General features: G+C 42.1%; 2 protein-coding genes across 4 annotated transcripts in view; one reads left to right on the forward strand and one right to left on the reverse strand.

Annotated features, from left to right (window-relative positions):
• The window catches only part of hars (histidyl-tRNA synthetase), a 9,694-nt gene extending 7,027 nt beyond the window's left edge, over positions 1 to 2,667 (forward strand). For all 3 annotated transcript variants that reach the window (XM_004086496.4, XM_011473163.3, XM_020701770.2), the window contains 2 exons: positions 1,524 to 1,670; positions 2,423 to 2,667. In XM_004086496.4, the coding sequence (XP_004086544.1) occupies positions 1,524 to 1,670; positions 2,423 to 2,482 (207 nt within the window). In that variant the 3' untranslated portion in view covers positions 2,483 to 2,667. The remainder of the gene's footprint in view (positions 1 to 1,523; positions 1,671 to 2,422) is intronic.
• Positions 2,242 to 17,649, reverse strand: dnd1 (DND microRNA-mediated repression inhibitor 1). The gene is given in 5 exon segments (NM_001164516.1): positions 2,242 to 3,721; positions 11,518 to 11,650; positions 15,292 to 15,617; positions 15,787 to 15,892; positions 17,549 to 17,649. Coding segments are annotated over 5 exon segments (1,119 nt in total). The 5' UTR covers positions 17,567 to 17,649; the 3' UTR covers positions 2,242 to 3,185.
• Between the last annotated feature and the right edge of the window lie 616 nt (positions 17,650 to 18,265).

The following is an 18,265-nucleotide window of genomic DNA, read 5'->3' on the forward strand; positions in this document are numbered from 1 at the left end:
GAAAGAGAACAGAGGGGAAGAAAATTTGAATGGTGCAATGTTTTTTATATCACTCAAAAAAATGATTCAAGCCCCTCTTTCATGTAACACAATAAAATTGTGTTTGTTTTATTTAAAAATATTTATTTTAAAAGAATGTATCTACATTTAATTGACCTAACACAAAATGTATTAATACTTTCCCCTATAACTCCAGTAATCCATAATAATTGAGTTCAAGTAAGGGACATGCTGTTGAATGCTGTTTTCCTGTTTCTCTTTATTTATTTATTTTGCCGTCTTACGGCTACAATTTTTCACCTATTTTAACCATTCAACTATTAAAATGTTCAACTCCTTCGTCTGATGCCTGGTTTGACTTTTGGTCCTTCAAATCCTTCGACTTTTCAAAAGTGAAAACTTTCGTTCGTTTTCTCCACGTAAAAAACGTACTGTGGCATGAAATCGTTTCAACTCGGCTTCTCCCAATAAGACGACACGACGAGCCTCATTCATGTAAATAATGAATCTATTTGTTTATACCGGCGGCTCTTTAACATCACTACAGTGTTAGCTCACTGGATAAGTTAGCAGGTTTAACATGCAGAGGTTCTGAGATCAAGGCTGGCTTCAGACCGCTGTTGCATGTTTTTTTCCCCTTGCCTTTCTTGATAAAAATTAAGTTCAATTGACTCAATTATATTTCGTTACATGGAAGAATTTTCTTTGAGGTGGGGTTACTCATATTTATTGGATGGAAATCCTGCCCACAATTAAATTGAGTTCATCCAATGAGTTATTTTTTTGAGTCTGTGAGGCCAGACAAAATTTATTAACTCCCTAATACATGCACATGGAAACTTGTAAAAGGCATAAGAAGACAGCAATCACTGTATAAATTCTCTAATTCAATTAAATATTTTTTTTAATTTAGCGCCAATTCGAATTACAGACGTCTCAATGGGCTTCATACCGGTAATTGTAAGGTAAACATACAATGAAAAAGGGATCATGAATACAAAGAATGCATTAGGATTAATACTAAACTTGAACAAAACAGATTAATCTAAACTGATATTCCTGCCCTTAGACCCCCCCCCTTCATGGTAAGGAAAAACTCTTTAAAAACCGGTAGGTGGCAATATTGCACATGGAAACTTGTGAAACCAAAAAAGAAGACGGGCTCAGCATGGGCGGGGTTAACATTCCACAGCATGTTCACATTCCTCAGCGTTTCAGCATTCCACTATGTTGTGCAGTTCTGCAGGCTGCAGCCAGGGGTAGTTGGCTTTAGTCGTAAAAGTAAAGTTAAACAGCATGGTTCATACACATAAAACAAGACTGAATTTAAAACGTTTAAAAAAAAAATGTAAACAGTAAAGACATCTGTGGGGGGGGGGACGTCAAGGATCAATGTTGCTACACGCACAGAAGATGCTGTCAGTCTTCATGTGTAAGCCCCTGTTCCCACGGCAACAGCAAGCTGAACAGGCGCTGGATGCAGAGTCGTTTTTAACAATTCTTTGATGCTTTTGTTTGTCCAGGCCGAGGTTATGTACAAGAAGAACCCAAAGCTGCTGAGCCAGCTGCAGCACTGCGAGGAAGGGGGCGTCCCGCTGGTGGCCATCCTAGGAGAACAGGAGCTGAAGGACGGAGTGGTCAAACTGCGCGTGGTGTCAACCAGAGAGGAGGTACGGCACACCCCGCTGCACATCACACGGGCATGTGAGAGCTCCAGAGGGGCAGTACACAGACACTCTTGTCCTGAAACAACCCACTTCTTAAAAGATGCATCTCAAAAAGTTAGAAAAAAACAAGCAAATGCAGACGTTTCCTGAACCCGTGTGGTTTGAGTCAGTAGATACAGTCGTGGAGAAGACTGCTGTCTGGACAGATGGGCAGAAGGCAGTCATCGACACCCTTCACAAAGAAGTCAACCCACTTAAGATCATTGAAAGCATGCCGCTTCTTCACAGAATGCTGTATCCACGAATATAAACAAAGAATTGAGTGGTTGAGAGGAAAAGTTCACCAGCAGAAAAGCGGTTTAACTGCAACCTTGAGGAGATTGTCAAGAGTTTTGGGGAGCTGCATCAACGTCCAAGAAGCCTCTTGGCACGGCCGCGCAGAAGAACTGGACTGTTACTCTTATTGTTGATCATTTAGCTTCACTCTGTGTGAAGCTGTGGCTCTTGAACCAGAGTGAGAACTCTTGAAGCATCAAAGATCATCCATCTGTAGTTGCGTTGCTGCGTTTGTCATGAAAGCAGAGATTTAATTTTTATGGGTCTGGTGTGTCCTCCATCTGTGCTGTAGGGGCAGATGTGACCCTTGCAGTCATCAAGGTGGAACATCGTCTTACACCTCAGCTGATGATGCCTTAGCTGCTCAGCTCTGAGCCACAAACTAATGAACAGAGCTCATTTCTGCCATCTGTCCGCAGGTGGACATCTCCAGAGCCGATCTCATCGCTGAGATCAAGAGGAGGACGTCTGAAGCCTAACTCCTCCCTGCTGCCCAACTCCAGTTTTGTACAGCATCCCCCTGGCCCCCAGTTGTCCTTGGAGCTCTGTGGTTCTGATGTGGCCTAGAAAGGAGTTCAGGCTGCTCCTGCAGTCAAGGCAGATGTTTACCTGCCTGGTCCAAGAGTTTGCTGCACATGTTCATTAAAGCTCTCGTGTCCAAAGAGTCTGTGTTCTTCCTGAATCTGCAACCAGAACTGAAGCTTCTAATGAAAAAAGGACTGATGGACCAGAAATGGAGGTTCCTTCCTTCATGTTTACTGCTGCAGGTACTATGGCAGTTCTGGTGCTGGTCTGGTCCAATGCTGGTTATGTTTGTTGCTGCTCAGGCTCTTTACTGCAGTGGAATCTTCTCCATCAGGGTTGATAACTGTAACATCTGGCCTCTGGCCCTGTCTGCTGTTGCATTAGCACCACTTGCTTTGAAAATAATATCTGTGCATTAAACTCGTAATCTATTACATGTGTATTTTGTTTTTGGATGTGTGATGACAAGCTTCTTCTGAAGGTCTACAGGAGGACTGTGAGCTGTGGTGGTGCGGCTACACAAAGAGGACGGCGTTTCTTTTGGATCTCATTTACTTCAAACGAGGAACACTGAACAGTAGAAAAGCATGCAAACACACTGCAATAACTCAACACCCTAAAACATGCAGGAACAAAAACACACAGGCACTAAAATGTTCAGGCGCTCAAACCGCTGCTGCACAACTTCTGCAGGACCTGCTGGGCAGCAGCCCTCCTGGCCTCCTCCAGCATGGTGGACGTGCAGTGTCCTGGTAAAATCATGACGAAGCCCCTGAAGGTGGTGGGGGCTCCGGGGACGTGCACCTTGTAGGTGAAGTACAGAAATCCATCTGGGCCGGCGTGGCTAAAAAGCATCTCATAGTGTGGATCCCCCCACCCACTCGCCTCACTCAGCTTCCGCAGCAACAGCACCGGGGACACAGAAAACATGACTTGTCCCCTGGGGGGAGGAGAGGTGCCTTTAACATGAGTATCATGCTGTGTGGGGGGCCCACCCACAGCTTTACAGAAGGCTGTGGGGACTGCGGGAGAAGCCAATCGTGGGGGCAGCCGAGGGGAGGTTTGGCCTAGGTGCTTCAGGGGGGACGGCAGCAGGCCTTTAGGAGCTCTCTGAGGAGGGGGCTTGTCCGGGTTGGGCTTCTCTGCAGAGAGCCACTTGATAGAGATGTCTAAGCAGAACTGCTTCTTGAACTCTGGAGAAGGAAACAAGACGCAGAAGCTCAGGACAGAGTCACAGATGACGCTTTGGAGCCTTCAGCAGAATAGGACTGTAATACGTATCCAAATACTCTATGTTTGCCATCTGTTCCCAAAAAATAGAGTGTAAATATTTACTTTGGGTCAAAAAAAAGGATGTAGGCGGCCACTAATTGTCCAAGTTATCTCACTTAAGATAAGAAAGGCCTGTAATGTTCATCATAGGTAAACCTGAACTATGAGACGAAAAAAAATCCAGAAAATCCCATTTTATGAATTTTAAAGAAATTATTTGTAAATCATGGTTGGAAAATAAGTATTTGGTCAATAACAAAAGTTCAACTCAATACTTTGTCATATACCCTTTGTTGGCAATGACAGCAGTCAAACATTTTCTGTAAGTCTTCACAAGATTTACACAAACTGTTGCTGGTATTTTGGCCCATTCCTCCATGCAGATCTCCTCTAGAGCAGTGATGTTTTGGGGCTGTCCCTGGACAACACAGACTTCCAACTCCCTCCAAAGATTGTCTATGGGGTTGAGATCTGGAGACTGGATAGGCTACTCCAGGACCTTGAAATACTTTATAAGCCGTCACTCCTTCACTTTATGTGGCCCGCGAGAGCATAAAAGGTTTTTATTTCTTAAAATTATTTTTTTTTAGTTGATTACATATAATTTATGTGTAGTTGCATGTGTAATTATTCAATGTTTGCAGGTCTTATGCAGGGAAATTGTTGTCCTCAAACCATCAGTTGGATGCAAGGCTGTATGCACCCTTTTTTTGTAAAATGTTACACGTGTAATACATGTTCTTTCTAGCTCAGTTTTATGTTATTTTTCTTCATTCACTTGGACACTTTGATCGTGGGTTTTAATAAGCGGACAAAATTTAAAAAGGATTTATGCTAGAGTAACAAGCAAACATATGTTTTCTATGCAACTGTAACAAATAAATAAGTTTAACATTAAGGAGTAGGTACATTTATCAGGGCCCGCAGGAGCAGTGTTGAGTCTTTCCAGATTTGGAAAGATTTCTGCGCCTTTCAGAGAAAACGCGACCCCCCCCCCCCCCCCCGCCGCATCCTCGAAAAGTCACCAAAATGGTCACACACCTTGGATAAATTGAAACTGAATTTTCCACAAAGTCAACGTCACCCCCCCCCCCCCCCCCCCCAAAGAGACGATGACATCACGGCGAGCGATCTCGTAAAAAAAAAAAAATCAATTGGCCGAAAAAAAAGATTTCAAAAGTTACAGTTACGAAACCAAAACACACGTGACGTGTCGGGGATATCTCAAGAAAATGTTTTGAAATCATTATGGGACAGCCACACGACCTACGGCTTGGCTGTCATTTTTTGGCGAACTCTGAGAATTGCCGATTTTTGTGTTTTTACGCAATATGGGAAAACGACACTTTTTTTTGAGCGATTTTCACGAAATCGCACACACATTCTACAACCATCAAAGTAGTTTCCTTGACCTTTGACCTTGGGAAAAGGCGGCCATCTTGAATACAAAAAAAAGCACCTTTAGTACGCGAAAACTCGTCCTAGGGATTTTTATCAATCTTCTTGAAACGTCTCGGGCATCAATTGCAAGCTCCTGTGTAAAAAATATTGGAATAAGAAGTTGTAGATTTTGAACGGCGTGCGCGGGGCGAATTCGCAACTGTTGCGATTTTAGCCAATTCACACAATTTTTATCGGATGTTGTGAAAATGAAACATGCGATTTCCTGGCCCAGAGTGCACAAAACGATGTAACATACGACAAGATTGATAAAGGAATGTGGGCTTGGAGAGAAAAAAAAGGTAGAAAAATGCTGACTCGGACAAAAACAAAATCAAATTTTTTATTTTTTTTTTCAATCGGCTTATGAAACCAATATAACCTTGTCAGGGATATCCAAACAAAGTTTTAAATCATTACGAGATGGCGACATGACCTACGGTTTGATTGAAGATGGGCAGTGAGGGCAGCGGTGCTGCGTAGAGGTGGGCAGCGATGGCATGGCAGTGGTGCATAGAGGGGGGCGGCTGGGACGTGTAGCGCGTGTGGGCCATACAACGCCGCTTGCTAATTTGATTTTTAATTACATTAAGTTACAGGTATGAGTTAAACTGAACAAAAATATAAATGCAAAACTTTTGTTATTGCTCCCATTTTTTATGGTATGAACTCAAAGATGTGAAACATTTTCCACATACACAAAATAACCAGTTCTCCGAAATATTGTTCACAAATCCGTCTAAATCTGTGATAGTGAGCACTTGTCCTTTGCCAAGACAATCCATCCCACCTCGCAGGTGTGCCATATCAAAGATGCTGATTAGACAGCATGATTATTGCACAGGTGTGCCTTAGACTGGCCACAAGAAAAGGCCACTCTGAAATCTTTAGTTTTGTTTTATTGAGGGGGTCAGGGGACCCAGACAACCAGTCAGTATCTGGTGTGACCACCATTTGCCTCATGAAGTGCGACACATCACCTTCGCATAGAGTTGATCAGGTTGTCTATTGTGGCCTGTGGAATGTTGGTCCACTCTTCTTCAATGGCTGTGCGAAGTTGCTGGATATTGGCAGGAACTGGAACATGCTGTCGTATACGCCGATCCAGAGCATCCCAAACATGCTCAATGGGTGACATGTCCGGTGAGTATGCTGGCCACGTAAGAACTGGGATGTTTACAGCTTCCAAGAGTTGTGTACAGATCCTTGCAACATGGCGCCGTGCATTATCATGCTGCAACATGAGGTGATGTTGTTGGATGTACGGCACAACAATGGGCCCCAGGATCTCGTCACGGTATCTCTGTGCATTCAAAACTCCATCAATGAAATGCACCTGTGTTCTTCGCCCATAACATATGCCTGCCCATACCATAACCCCACCACGACCATGGGCTACTCGATCCACAACATTGACATCAGAAAACCGCTCACCCACACGACGTCACACACGCTGTCTGCCATCTGCCCTGAACAGTGTAAACCGGGATTCATCCGTGAACAGAACACCTCTCCAACGTGCCAGACGCCATCGCATGTGAGCATTTGCCCACTCAAGTCGGTTACGACGACGAACTGGAGTGAGTTCGAGACCTCGATGAGGACGACGAGCATGCAGATGAGCTTCCCTGAGACGTTTCTGACAGTTTGTGCAGAAATTCTGTGGTTATGCCAACCGATTGTTTCAGCAGCTGTCCGAGTGGCTGGTCTCAGACGATCTTGGAGGTGGACATGCTGGATGTGGAGGTCTTGGGCTGGTGTGGTTACACGTGGTCTGCGGTTTTGAGGCCAGTTGGATGTGCTGCCAAATTTTCGGAAACGGCTTAGGAGACGGCTTATGGTGGAGAAATGGACATTCAATTCCCTAGCAACAGCTCTGGTGGACATTCCTGCTATCAGCATGCCAATTGCACGCTCCCTCAAAACTTGCGACATCTGTGGCATTGTGCTGTGTGATACAACTGAAGATTTCAGAGTGGCCTTTTCTTGTGGCCAGTCTAAGGCACACCTGTGCAATAATCATGCTGTCTAATCAGCATCTTGATACGGCACACCTGCGAGGTGGGATGGATTGTCTTGGCAAAGGACAAGTGCTCACTATCACAGATTTAGACAGATTTGTGAACAATATTTCGGAGAACTGGTTATTTTGTGTATGTGGAAAATGTTTCACATCTTTGAGTTCATACCATAAGAAATGGGAGCAATAACAAAATTGTTGCGTTTATATTTTTGTTCAGTGTATATCTGGCCCTTGTCTGGACAGCCACTATGCTGAAGTGGCCCTCGGTGAAATTGAGTTTGACATCCCTGATCCAAATGCTGTCTAGCAAACTTTAGACAGGTCTGCACATGTACTGGCTTTAGCAGGAGGACATGGCTGGCCCTGCAGGATTTGAGTCCCTGGTGTCATAGTGTGTTACTGATGGTAACCTTTGTTACTTTGGTCCCAGCTCTCTGCAGGTCATTCACTAGGTCCCCCGTGAGGTTCTGGGCCTCAGATGGAGGGAGATTATCAGTGATTGCAGATTCAGTCTTCCCAGCCTGGTGCAGGTCAATAAGTTTGTTTCTGGTATCCTTAGACCGCTCTTTGGTCTTGGCCATAGTGGAGTTTGGAGTGTGACTGTTGAGGTTGTGGACAGGTGTCTTTTATATAGATAATAAGTTCAAACAGCAGTCATTAACAATTAACTAGCGAAGGACGGATGATCTTCTTACAGAAGAAGTTACAGGTCTGAGAGAACCAGAAATCTTGTTTGTAGGCGACCAAATACTTATTTTCCACCATAATTTACAAATAAATTCTTTAAAAATATCAGACTGTGATTTTCTGGATTTTTTTTCTCATTTTCTTTCTCATAGTTAAGGTAAACCTTTAATCAAAATTACAGGCCTCTTTCATCATTTTAAGTGGGAGTACTTGTACCATTGCTGGCTGACTAAATACTTTTTTGCCCCACTGTATGTCCAAAATTGCAACTCAGGCAACATAAGTATCACTCCTAAAATGCAGAATAATATTGGATTTTCAGTGTGTAAACTAAACGCAGCAAATGTGCTAATGTCAAAGTAAAGTGTCGGATTTTCGTAGTTAAAAAAAATGAGACTTTAGTTTACTGAAAGAATTTCTAAAAAACAGATTTTTGTATACAGTGCTCAGCAGAAATGTGTACACCCTATTTAGAAACTACTAATTTAATCAGTAGCTCAATGGACAGAGGAAAAATGTCCAAACTCTCCACAAGGTTGAGCTTTATTTAACACTTCTTTAACTCCATAACATGAAATTAAGGTTAATGATCCAACTTAGATCAAATAGTTTTCATAACCGACTTAAATTGGTTGAAGCAAAAATAAATTTCTTCCCCTTCAGTATAGAGCAGTACATTGTTGAGTTCACGATACCATCAATGAAATGCAGCCCCACCACACCAGCAGCCCCACATAAGGATACTGCCACCGCCATGTTTCACTGTAGGCACCATGCATTTTTCTTTGAAATCCTCACCTTTGCAACGCCATACAGTTTTAAAACCATCAGTTCCACAAACGGTGATCTCTTATCACTCCATAGTATTGAGTCCCAGTAGTCTTCATCTTTTTCAGCATGGGCCCTAGCAAATTCTAGACGTGCTTTTTTGTGCATGGGCTTTAGGAGAGGCTTCCTTCATGGATGATAACATGCATGCCATTCCTCTGCAGTGTACGCCATCTCACCAGGAGACTCCTGTTGAAATTTTAGCTTCGGTGGACGGCCTTGACCAGTGGTGGTTCTACACTAAATTACTCCCTAGGCGAGTAAGCCCCCAAGCCCCCAACCCCACTAAACACACACACATACAAATTTGACGATATCCTCTTGTGTTCCCTATCTATTTTTATTTCGCAATTTTACACAAAAATGCATGAATTTTCTAAACTTTTATTACAGGGGTGTCAAACTCAGTCCCACAGGGGGCCTTGAACCAAAACACACTTTAGTTTGCGGGCCGAACAATATAAACATTTATTGAACACACTAAAGCTAAACGTTTAAACCTTTATAACTGAACTTTCTGAACATAAATATTAATAAAAATAGGAACATTAATCCAGAATAACTCAAGTTAAACCTTAAATAATGCATAATATTTTGCTCTCCATAAAAATATATTCTGTCAAAATTATACAAATATGAACACGCGGCAGAACAAAACAAACAAAGCCTGTAAATATTAATAATTAGAAATAACAAATCATATAATTCCGTATTCTTTGCTCTTTTATCATTATTTTTAGAGCTGGACTCTTGGCATCATTTTTAGCAATAAGTTCATTTCTGCTTGGTGTGTGACGTCCTGTGTGCGTGAAACGTGTCAGAGGGATTTGATTTATTTAAAAACCTCTTATTGTGAATATCATTTTTAAGTCTTATAAAACATTCAAAACTAAATCATAGAACTCATCACTGGGATTACTCCAAAAATATTTGTCATTTTTTTTAATTTTGTGCAACACCAACAGTAGGAATCCTCAGAAAACCTCCATCCTTTCATAAAAAATTATCTATTGTTTATTTATTATCTCAAATAGCGCAGCTGTTTTACTGACGTCAGTACCTGCTGTCTCCTGAATTCCAAAATTTCAGGGCTCTTTGGATCACTGACTGATTTGGAGCACATGGGTTTGTGCAGATAAATGCAGAACCCCTGTTAAGGTCCATGAAGTTGTGAAAATGACCTTCACGCATGACATCGCACCATCTCGTGCCGCAAGGAATACCTCTGCATCATTGGCTGCTGTGGGCATAATAGGAGATAAACTGATGATGTGGCCCCCCATCCTCCCCTGACCCTATTGGGAACCTTTGGAGAATCCTCAAGCAAAATATCCGTTGAGGGTGGGAAGCAGTTCACATCCCAAACAGCAGCTCTGGGAGACTATTCTGACATCATGAAAAGAAATTCAAGCAAAAACTCCAAAATCTCACAAGTTCAATAGACGCAAGAAGCTGCTAGAAAATAAAGGCTCCTTTGTTTTGTTTTGTTTGTAACTCGAGATAATAAGATGTGTTTGATTGGAATAGCTCTTGAGTTCAGTAAAGATGACCTCTAATGCATAAAAATTCATTTTCAGTTCTCAGGAATCTATCAAATGTTGTGGAACTCTGTTGTGCGTAATAATGTAGAACAGTGCATTTGAGGGTTTTTATTTTTAAAAACTACTATTAGTTTTAGGAGGTTTTGTTCAATAAAATTTATTATAAATTCTAAGGGTTAGAGACCTGAAAATTATGCTGACCGTGCTTGTATTGAGTATTTAGAAAATCATAGAATAATATTATTTGCATAATAATTTGGAACGCACTGAACTGTAAAATGTTACACAAGCTGATAACAAATTCCGCGATTGGAATTTTACATCCGTATTAGCATTGCATGCATATTGCTGCATTTCACCATTAATGTCAAGCCCTTAGAATACACAATGGTGGAGCAAACTCGATCCAAAAAACTGTGTCATTTTAACACTGCCAATGATAAAAACATATTAAAGAAGTTAGGAAATGCTGTAACCTCTATGATACTTCCATGCAGGAGTACAGAGACATCAAGAGAACAGACAACTGATGGAAGAAAATCAAGCAAGTTACTGGAAAGACGCCCAGGGACTAGAAAGCAAAATGAGAAAAAAAAGGGGGGACCTTTTTGCCACGGAAAAGAAGAAACTGTCAGGATGAAGTGGCGAGTCTGCTTGGAAGTATTACCAGATGATGTATTTTCTGGAACCCTTCGTCAAGCATCATCTAAGTATATATATGTATATTCCAAACATCTATGTCAGAGTCCTGTGGGTGTATCCAAATGTAGCCCTTCCTATCCGGCATTATAGTTCCAAGTATTCACAGCAGGAATAAATGCACAATTTAAACAGTTTTGTAAAGGTAATTAAGCCCATGATGCTTTCATTTTCCAGCATTCCCAAAGATGCTGAGATTGGCGTGTAAGTCAGCTCCAACGAAACTGTCAGCAAACAACCTGGTGGTGATACGGAACGCTGGGGACAAGTTTGTTACAGTCAGAAGCAAAACCGGCCAACCTTAATATGAACTAGACCGCAGGATTGTGGCAACCGATCGCTATGAGAATGTGCAACTTATTTTATTTAAATGTTCACACTCTCAAAAGATCATTTGGTTCTTTTTGTGCACAGCTGCTGTTGCTGTCTTGCACACTTTTTTTCTTAAATCTTGTGGTTTTTGGCCCCGCCCCCTGTAAACCCATGAGCTGTTTCCTACCTTCTCCCAGAGCCTTCTTGGCCATGGAGGCTGCATGATGAGAAGAGAAAGCAACAACGGCTGACACCCCCTCTATGCCAGGGCCAGCCTTCAAGGCGACACTCTCCACACCCGCAGACAGCAAACGCAGCACCTGGAAGTGGGGTCATGAACACAGCTGTAATTAGATCAGGTGTTTGCAACCTTTCCAGCCGGTTTCTCACAGACCAAACCCTGTAGGAGCAGCAAAGCCTTACCTCACCTTTTAAAAAAAAATTTATATATATACAGCTCTGCATTTATGTTAATGTTTGTTAACATTTGACTTTAATAAACCAGACACACACCATTATTTGGAAAACACAAAAAGAGTTGTGTGACCCCATTAAAATTGCCCCTCTATCCCAAAAATCTGTAAAGGTAAACAAACACTTTGTCTACGACATCCACTGAGTTTTTCACAAAATGTGTTTGCAGGGTCCGACATGAACCATGTCTATAAGCCCTCCTTTTGACGAATTACTTTGATGCCCCTCCTCTACTGTCTGCATGCGAGGTGCACATCTCCACGCAACATGTGAATGCATGCCCCTCACCATCAAATTGTGCCTGAATTTTAGAGGCAAAATGGCTTAATATTGAGGTTAAAGTTATTTTCATTTTAGTGAGATCTTATACTACGTCCCACATTTCACTACAGTAGGTGGTGGAAATGCTCCTAAATCACTAGATGCCATCCACCTAAAAGCAAAAGGAGAAGCTGGTTTGTGGTTATGTCATGACCATCTCCAAAATAGCTCTTTGATAACCTGTCAGGGTGTAATAAGACATTTAAATCTTGTGAAGTTCCAGTGGCTGAAGTGGAAAATATGATGACAAATATACAAGATGCTGCCCTCTGCAGAAAAGTGACTTCTGTGCCAGTCAGGAAGAAGGTGAGCAAAATAAAAAGAAATCCAAGGAAGACTGTTTTTGTGAATCTGTTGATGGCAACTTCTCCAGACACTCTGAATTCCCTCACTACTCACTACTTAGTGCACTATAAAGGACATTCTCCATTTTCTTGGGGCGTCTGTACCCACAATTCGAAAACCCAGTGCCCTGGAAATTTCCCGTTTCCCAAGTCTTAGTGAAAAAAAAAGTTAGCATCTTTGCTCACTTGATGAATATAGAACACAATGCATTCCATTATTACAATTTATTGTTTAAAAAATTAATTTAAACTTGTTTTTTGTAAATCCTCCAAGTTTTCATCATCATAACTTGATGAATTCAGAAATAATCATAGTAAAATGTTCATACTTATTAGGTCTTTACTTTGGCAAATATTTGGCATTAAAAAAATAGTGAGCATCTGTCCGAATTACACTGACATCCAGGACAATGGACAGTGCTGCACTATAGTCTTTTAGGGGTAAAGGAGTAGTAAGTCAAGCTCTGACATAGCCAGACAGTCCAGTCCACTGATTGGCAGCCTTTTTCTGCTGTCTTTCTGTGACTCATATTAAAAACTTGCTGTTACGCATTAGCCCGTAGAGGAAAACGTAGAGTGGAGGATAAAATTGTTGGCACCCCTCAGTTAAAGAAAGATAGTCCACAATGCTCACTGAAATGACTTGAAACCTTCAAAAGTAAGAATAAATTAAAAAAATTGAAAATTAAATAATCAAAATCAGCCATCACTTTTGAGTTGTTGATTCACAGAATTATTTATAAAAACAAACTAATGAAATAGGGCTGGACAAAAATGATGGTACCCATGACTTCATATTTTGTTGCACAACCTTTTGAGGCAGTCACTGCAATGAAACGGTTTCTGTATTATTCAATGAGCCTTCTGCACCTGTCCACAGGTATTTTGGCCCACTCCTCATGAGCAAACTGCTCCACTTGTCTCAGGTTTGACGGGTGTCTTTTCCAAATGGCATGTTTCAGCTCCTTCCACAGATGTTCAATGGGATTCAGATCTGGGCTCATAGAAGGCCACTTCAGAATAGTCCAACGCTTTTCTCTGAGCCATTCTTGGGGGTTTTTGGCTGTGTGTTTTGGATCGTTGTCCTGTTGGAAGACCCATGACCTGAGACTGAGACCAAGCTTTCTGACACTAGGCAGCACATTTCTACCCAGAATGCCTTGATAATCTGGAGATTTCATTTCACCTTGCACAATTTCAAGACACCCTGTGCCAGATGCAGCAAAGCAGCCCCAAAACAGAACTGAGCCTCCTCCATGTTTCACAGTAGGGACAGTGTTCTTTTGGTTGTATTCTTCATTTTTGAGTCTATGAACATAGAGCTGATGTGCCTTACCAAAAAGCTCCAGTTTTGTCTCATCTGTCCAAAGGACATTTTCCCAGAATGCATTTTTGCAAATTCCAGTCTGGCTTTTTTCTGATTTCCTTTCAACAGTGGTGTCCTCCTTGGTCGTCTCCCATGAAGTCCACTCTGGCTCAAACAATGACGAATGGTGCGATCTGACACTGATGTACCTTGATCTAGGAGTTCACCTTTAATGTCTTTGGAGGTTGTTCTGGGCTTTTTGGATACAGTTCCAACTATCCGTCTCCTCAGTTTGTTATCAATTTTCCTCTTCCGGCCACGTCCAGGGAGGTTGGCTACTGTCCTGTGGGTCTTAAACTTCTGAATAATATGTGCCACTGTGGTCACAGGAACTTCAAGCTGCTTAGAGAGGGTTTTACAGCCTTTACCTTTACGATGTTTGTCTATAATTTTGTTTCTTATGTCCTGGGACAATTCTCTCCTTGGCTTTCTGTTGTTCATGTTCAGTGTGGTTCACACCTTTTCACCAAACAGCAACGTGAATATTTGTCTCCCTTTAAATAGGCAGACTGACTGATTATGGGTTTGAAAACAGCTGTCATGTCAATTAAAGGACATACCCGAGTTCATCATGACCCCCTAAGCAATTAGTTCTGAGTCTTTTATGGAGGTACCATTATTTTTGTCCAACACCATTTCATTAGTTTGTTTTTTTAAATAATTTTGTTAATCAACAACTCAAAAGTAATGGCTGATTTTGATTATTTAATTTTCAATATATTTTTATTTATTGTTACTTTTGAACATTTCAAGTCATTTCAGTGAGCATTATGGACTTTCTGTCTTTAACTGAAGGGTACCAACAATTTTGTCCACCACTGTAAATACATTCATAAAATTAAAGGATCTTTTAATGTTGCCCCAATGCAAATAAGAAAAATATCATGAAGGTCAGCACAGAAACAATAAACTTCTTCCCCCCAAGCTGGTTTTGGATTCCAGCCAATGATCGCGTCACTGAACAATGCAAGTGCCATAGCTGAGACCCTAATTGGTTGACACGACGCGGCTACCTCGCCAAAGTTCCGATTTTTTAACTCTGGAGGTACTGTGTCACATTGTGACGCTCAAATGGAGCTGCTGCCGGATTGAAGCGAAGCACCCAATAGTCAAATTTCTCCACAGGACCCAAGATCTTATCTGTACATTGACCCAACATTGAAACTGGACACCTTAGCCGCACTAATCACGTTCAGTGTGAAAGCAGCTTTAGGGGTGTTTTTCAGCCAATGAACCAGAGAATCTGATCAAGGGCAACAGCTTTAGAATTCTCAACCACAGCATCAGGCACTGGGTAGAGGAACCAGGTCCTAGACGCCAGTGGAAATTATAATGTGACAACTTCCCAAAACCCACAACATCTGAGGTGAAGAAATCCAACAAGAACATGAACATTTCAGTTTTAGCAGCAGGCCAACCACGTCAGGACTTGAACCCATGTGGGGAGGGGGGGTACCTGCAGCAGCTCCTCCTGCCTGGTGGAAGCTGGCAGGTTCTGGATGCAGAGCTGGCGCTTCTCGATGCTACAGCGCACGCTGAGGCGAGCCCCAGGCCCCAGCGGGTAGCCGTGAAGGAGGTGGATGGCATCATTGGCGATGGCGGCCGTGCCGTATTTGGCGTAAGCGAAGCCCCGGTTCTGACCGCTGAAGTTCATCATGAGCCGGAATTCCCAAAGTGCCCCCACCGAGCTGAAGAGGGGGATGAGCAGGTCCTCGTAGACATCCCGTGGGATCTGGCTGATAAAGACCTCACAGCGCGCCCCAGGTGGGGGACCGTCCCACACTGAACACGAAATGTAAAAAAAAAAAAAGTAGCCGTTAATGGACCCTACCTGTCCTGCTGGCCCACTCAGACACTGCTTGAGGAACCAGAGTTCTGGTTCAGTTTCCCCTCCAACCCACCCCAGCATGTACCCTGAGATTCCTCTATGTGTTCAGAACTGGCCTCTCACCATCAGGTGGCCCTCCATACTTCCTCTGGCCGTTAACCTGGGTCAGTTTGGTATTGGTGGACTTGACCCAGGCCTGAAGTGCCTGGACCCGCTCCAAGTTCACCACCTGCGGCAGAGGGGGGGGGAGAAGATTCTGACGGACAGCAGGAAAACAAGACATACATGATCCCTCAGAAAGCTGTTCAAGGCTGAAGAGGGGGCTGCTGCCCTCAGATCAAAGCTCATGCATTGATCACTTGATCTTTTGAATTACTGATGATGGTGATTCTCATCTTCTTCATCATAAAGGTTAGCAGCTCCACCCTCATCTTCTCCATTTTAGAAAAGCTACCCACCTCCCACTAACTCTGGAAGTAGCCCCAACGTGACTTTTGTGGACGATGCTGTCGCTGAGACTTTCTCCTGAAGGTCAGGGGTGTTCCTCTTAAATTTTAGGGTGGCACACCAAATAGTCCTTCCTCTTGTAATTTCATTTAAAAGGGAAAAACACATTTCAAATTTGTACAACACCCCCCTGAAACCCAAAGTGCTGCCTCTGGCCTGAGGACTGCTGAGAATTGACATTCTGGATGAAGAAATGTATAAAAATCATAAAAATCATAGAAAATAAAAAGCTGAATCAAATAACATGGAAAATACTCATTAGCTCACCAGAAAAAGTTCATTCAAAGAAAACTTTTTTAGTTGAAAATAATCAGCATTCTGACTTGCAACTAAATCTCCCATTTTCATGTCTTTTGGCAAAAAATACATCTTCAAAAATGTTCTCCTGGACTCTTTAATGGAGACCTGAGAGCAGATTCTTCTGAAGAAGAGGTCACCAAATGTTTGATCATTGTTTAACGAAGATTTCCCTTAAATTATTGTGTTGGACCTGAAATATTTGCTAAATGTTGTAATTAATCATAAGAATATTTTTGCATCAATGGTACAAGATTGGTCAAAAACGGGGGGTTTAAGGTGAGTAGAGCAGCAGTGAATGGATTCAAACTTGGTCATATAGTTTGCTTAAAAAATATTTTTTGTTCCATTAACAACTTATACCGTTTTTTTTTCAAAATAAGACAACATTAGATTACAAGCTGTTTACCTGTTAATTATTTTTATTATTGTTAAAACAAATCAAATAGTTTAGTCGCTTTCCAGCTTTTGTTTGAAATCAAACAGAATGCTCAGACCTTACTAAGTACTTCTTAGTTCTCTTTCCGAAGGTAGTCGTTCAAATATTTCCTCCAGAGCAAAAAATAAAAAAAGTTGAAAAATAATCTGGGTTGAGTAACAGTTTGACCATATTGGATTCAGAGCTTATGTCTGGTGGAATCAGATTGTGGATCTTCTGAACTATGTAAACAGCGATACTGATCATTTACCGCTTGAAAACATCCACCAGCCAACATTTGTCCAATGTTATCGTGTCAGCCTAAAATACAGGACATAGTTATACATGTTACTTTATCAGAACAGTAAGCAGACAGTCTCATCACACTACTATCAAAGTCAAAAGTATAGTGGAGTAAAACTACTTTATGTTTACTTCCGTTAATGTAACTAAGCGTGTGTAACTCATTACTACACACACCGGTTTGTGAACAAACAAAAGCAAACTAATTATTTGAAAAGCGCTGCGCGCGCCGCTCGACACAGAAACACCTGGGTGGCTGTTGAGTGCTGCGCGCGCGCAGCTGCGAAACTTCAGAGAGCTTTCCAGCGATTTATTTGTCTCTGATGACGCGGGCAAACAAAAACACGCGCGCGGGGTTACCTTGCTCTGATTGTCCATCTTCTTGTTGGACGATCTAGAAAGTTTATACTTTCCCCCAGCTTGGCGTTTTGGTATCAACAGCAGAAAGTTGTTGCGCTCGTGCACTGACCACCAAGCTCTCGTGCTGATGTTCCCTATTGGTCAGCCGCTCCTTGACGCATTCAGGACCATAGGCCATTCAGGTGGCGGCTCGGAGCGGCACCTATGTTGTGCATAACGACAAAAACGCCCATGAGCTCTCTGAGCTGCGGTCTTCTTGAAGCCAAGTAATAAAGATGGAGTCTCAGAAAACTTTGTTAGTTTTTAAGTTGTGTGAGCTACCCTTGAGCTAGTTTGTTTCAGCTGGTTTTAATCTTTTAAAAATGCTCTAGCATGTTTCAGCATACAGCATTCACGCAGAGGCACAGTCATGCAATCTTACTATTTTTCTTGCATATACTTTTTGGACATCCATAACTTTTTAACCTTTTTTGCAGATTGAACTCATTCAAATATCAATATTTTAAAGTCCCACTCCCGTCATCTTTCAATCTGTACAAATTATGATCATGCCATTTTTAGCCAAAGTCAAAAAACCTGTCTTTTTCTAGGACCTAGTTTCTGCAGAGCAGCTGGAGTTCTTCAGAAATTTACCTCCATGTTGTAGGCGGGACTATTACAGGAGCAAGCCTGCCCTCACTTCTCATCATCCTTTTGTTTATACTCTGTGCAGCAAAC

Source organism: Oryzias latipes, chromosome 10 (assembly GCF_002234675.1).
Source record: "Oryzias latipes chromosome 10, ASM223467v1".
NCBI classification, from domain to species: Eukaryota; Metazoa; Chordata; class Actinopteri; order Beloniformes; family Adrianichthyidae; genus Oryzias; species Oryzias latipes.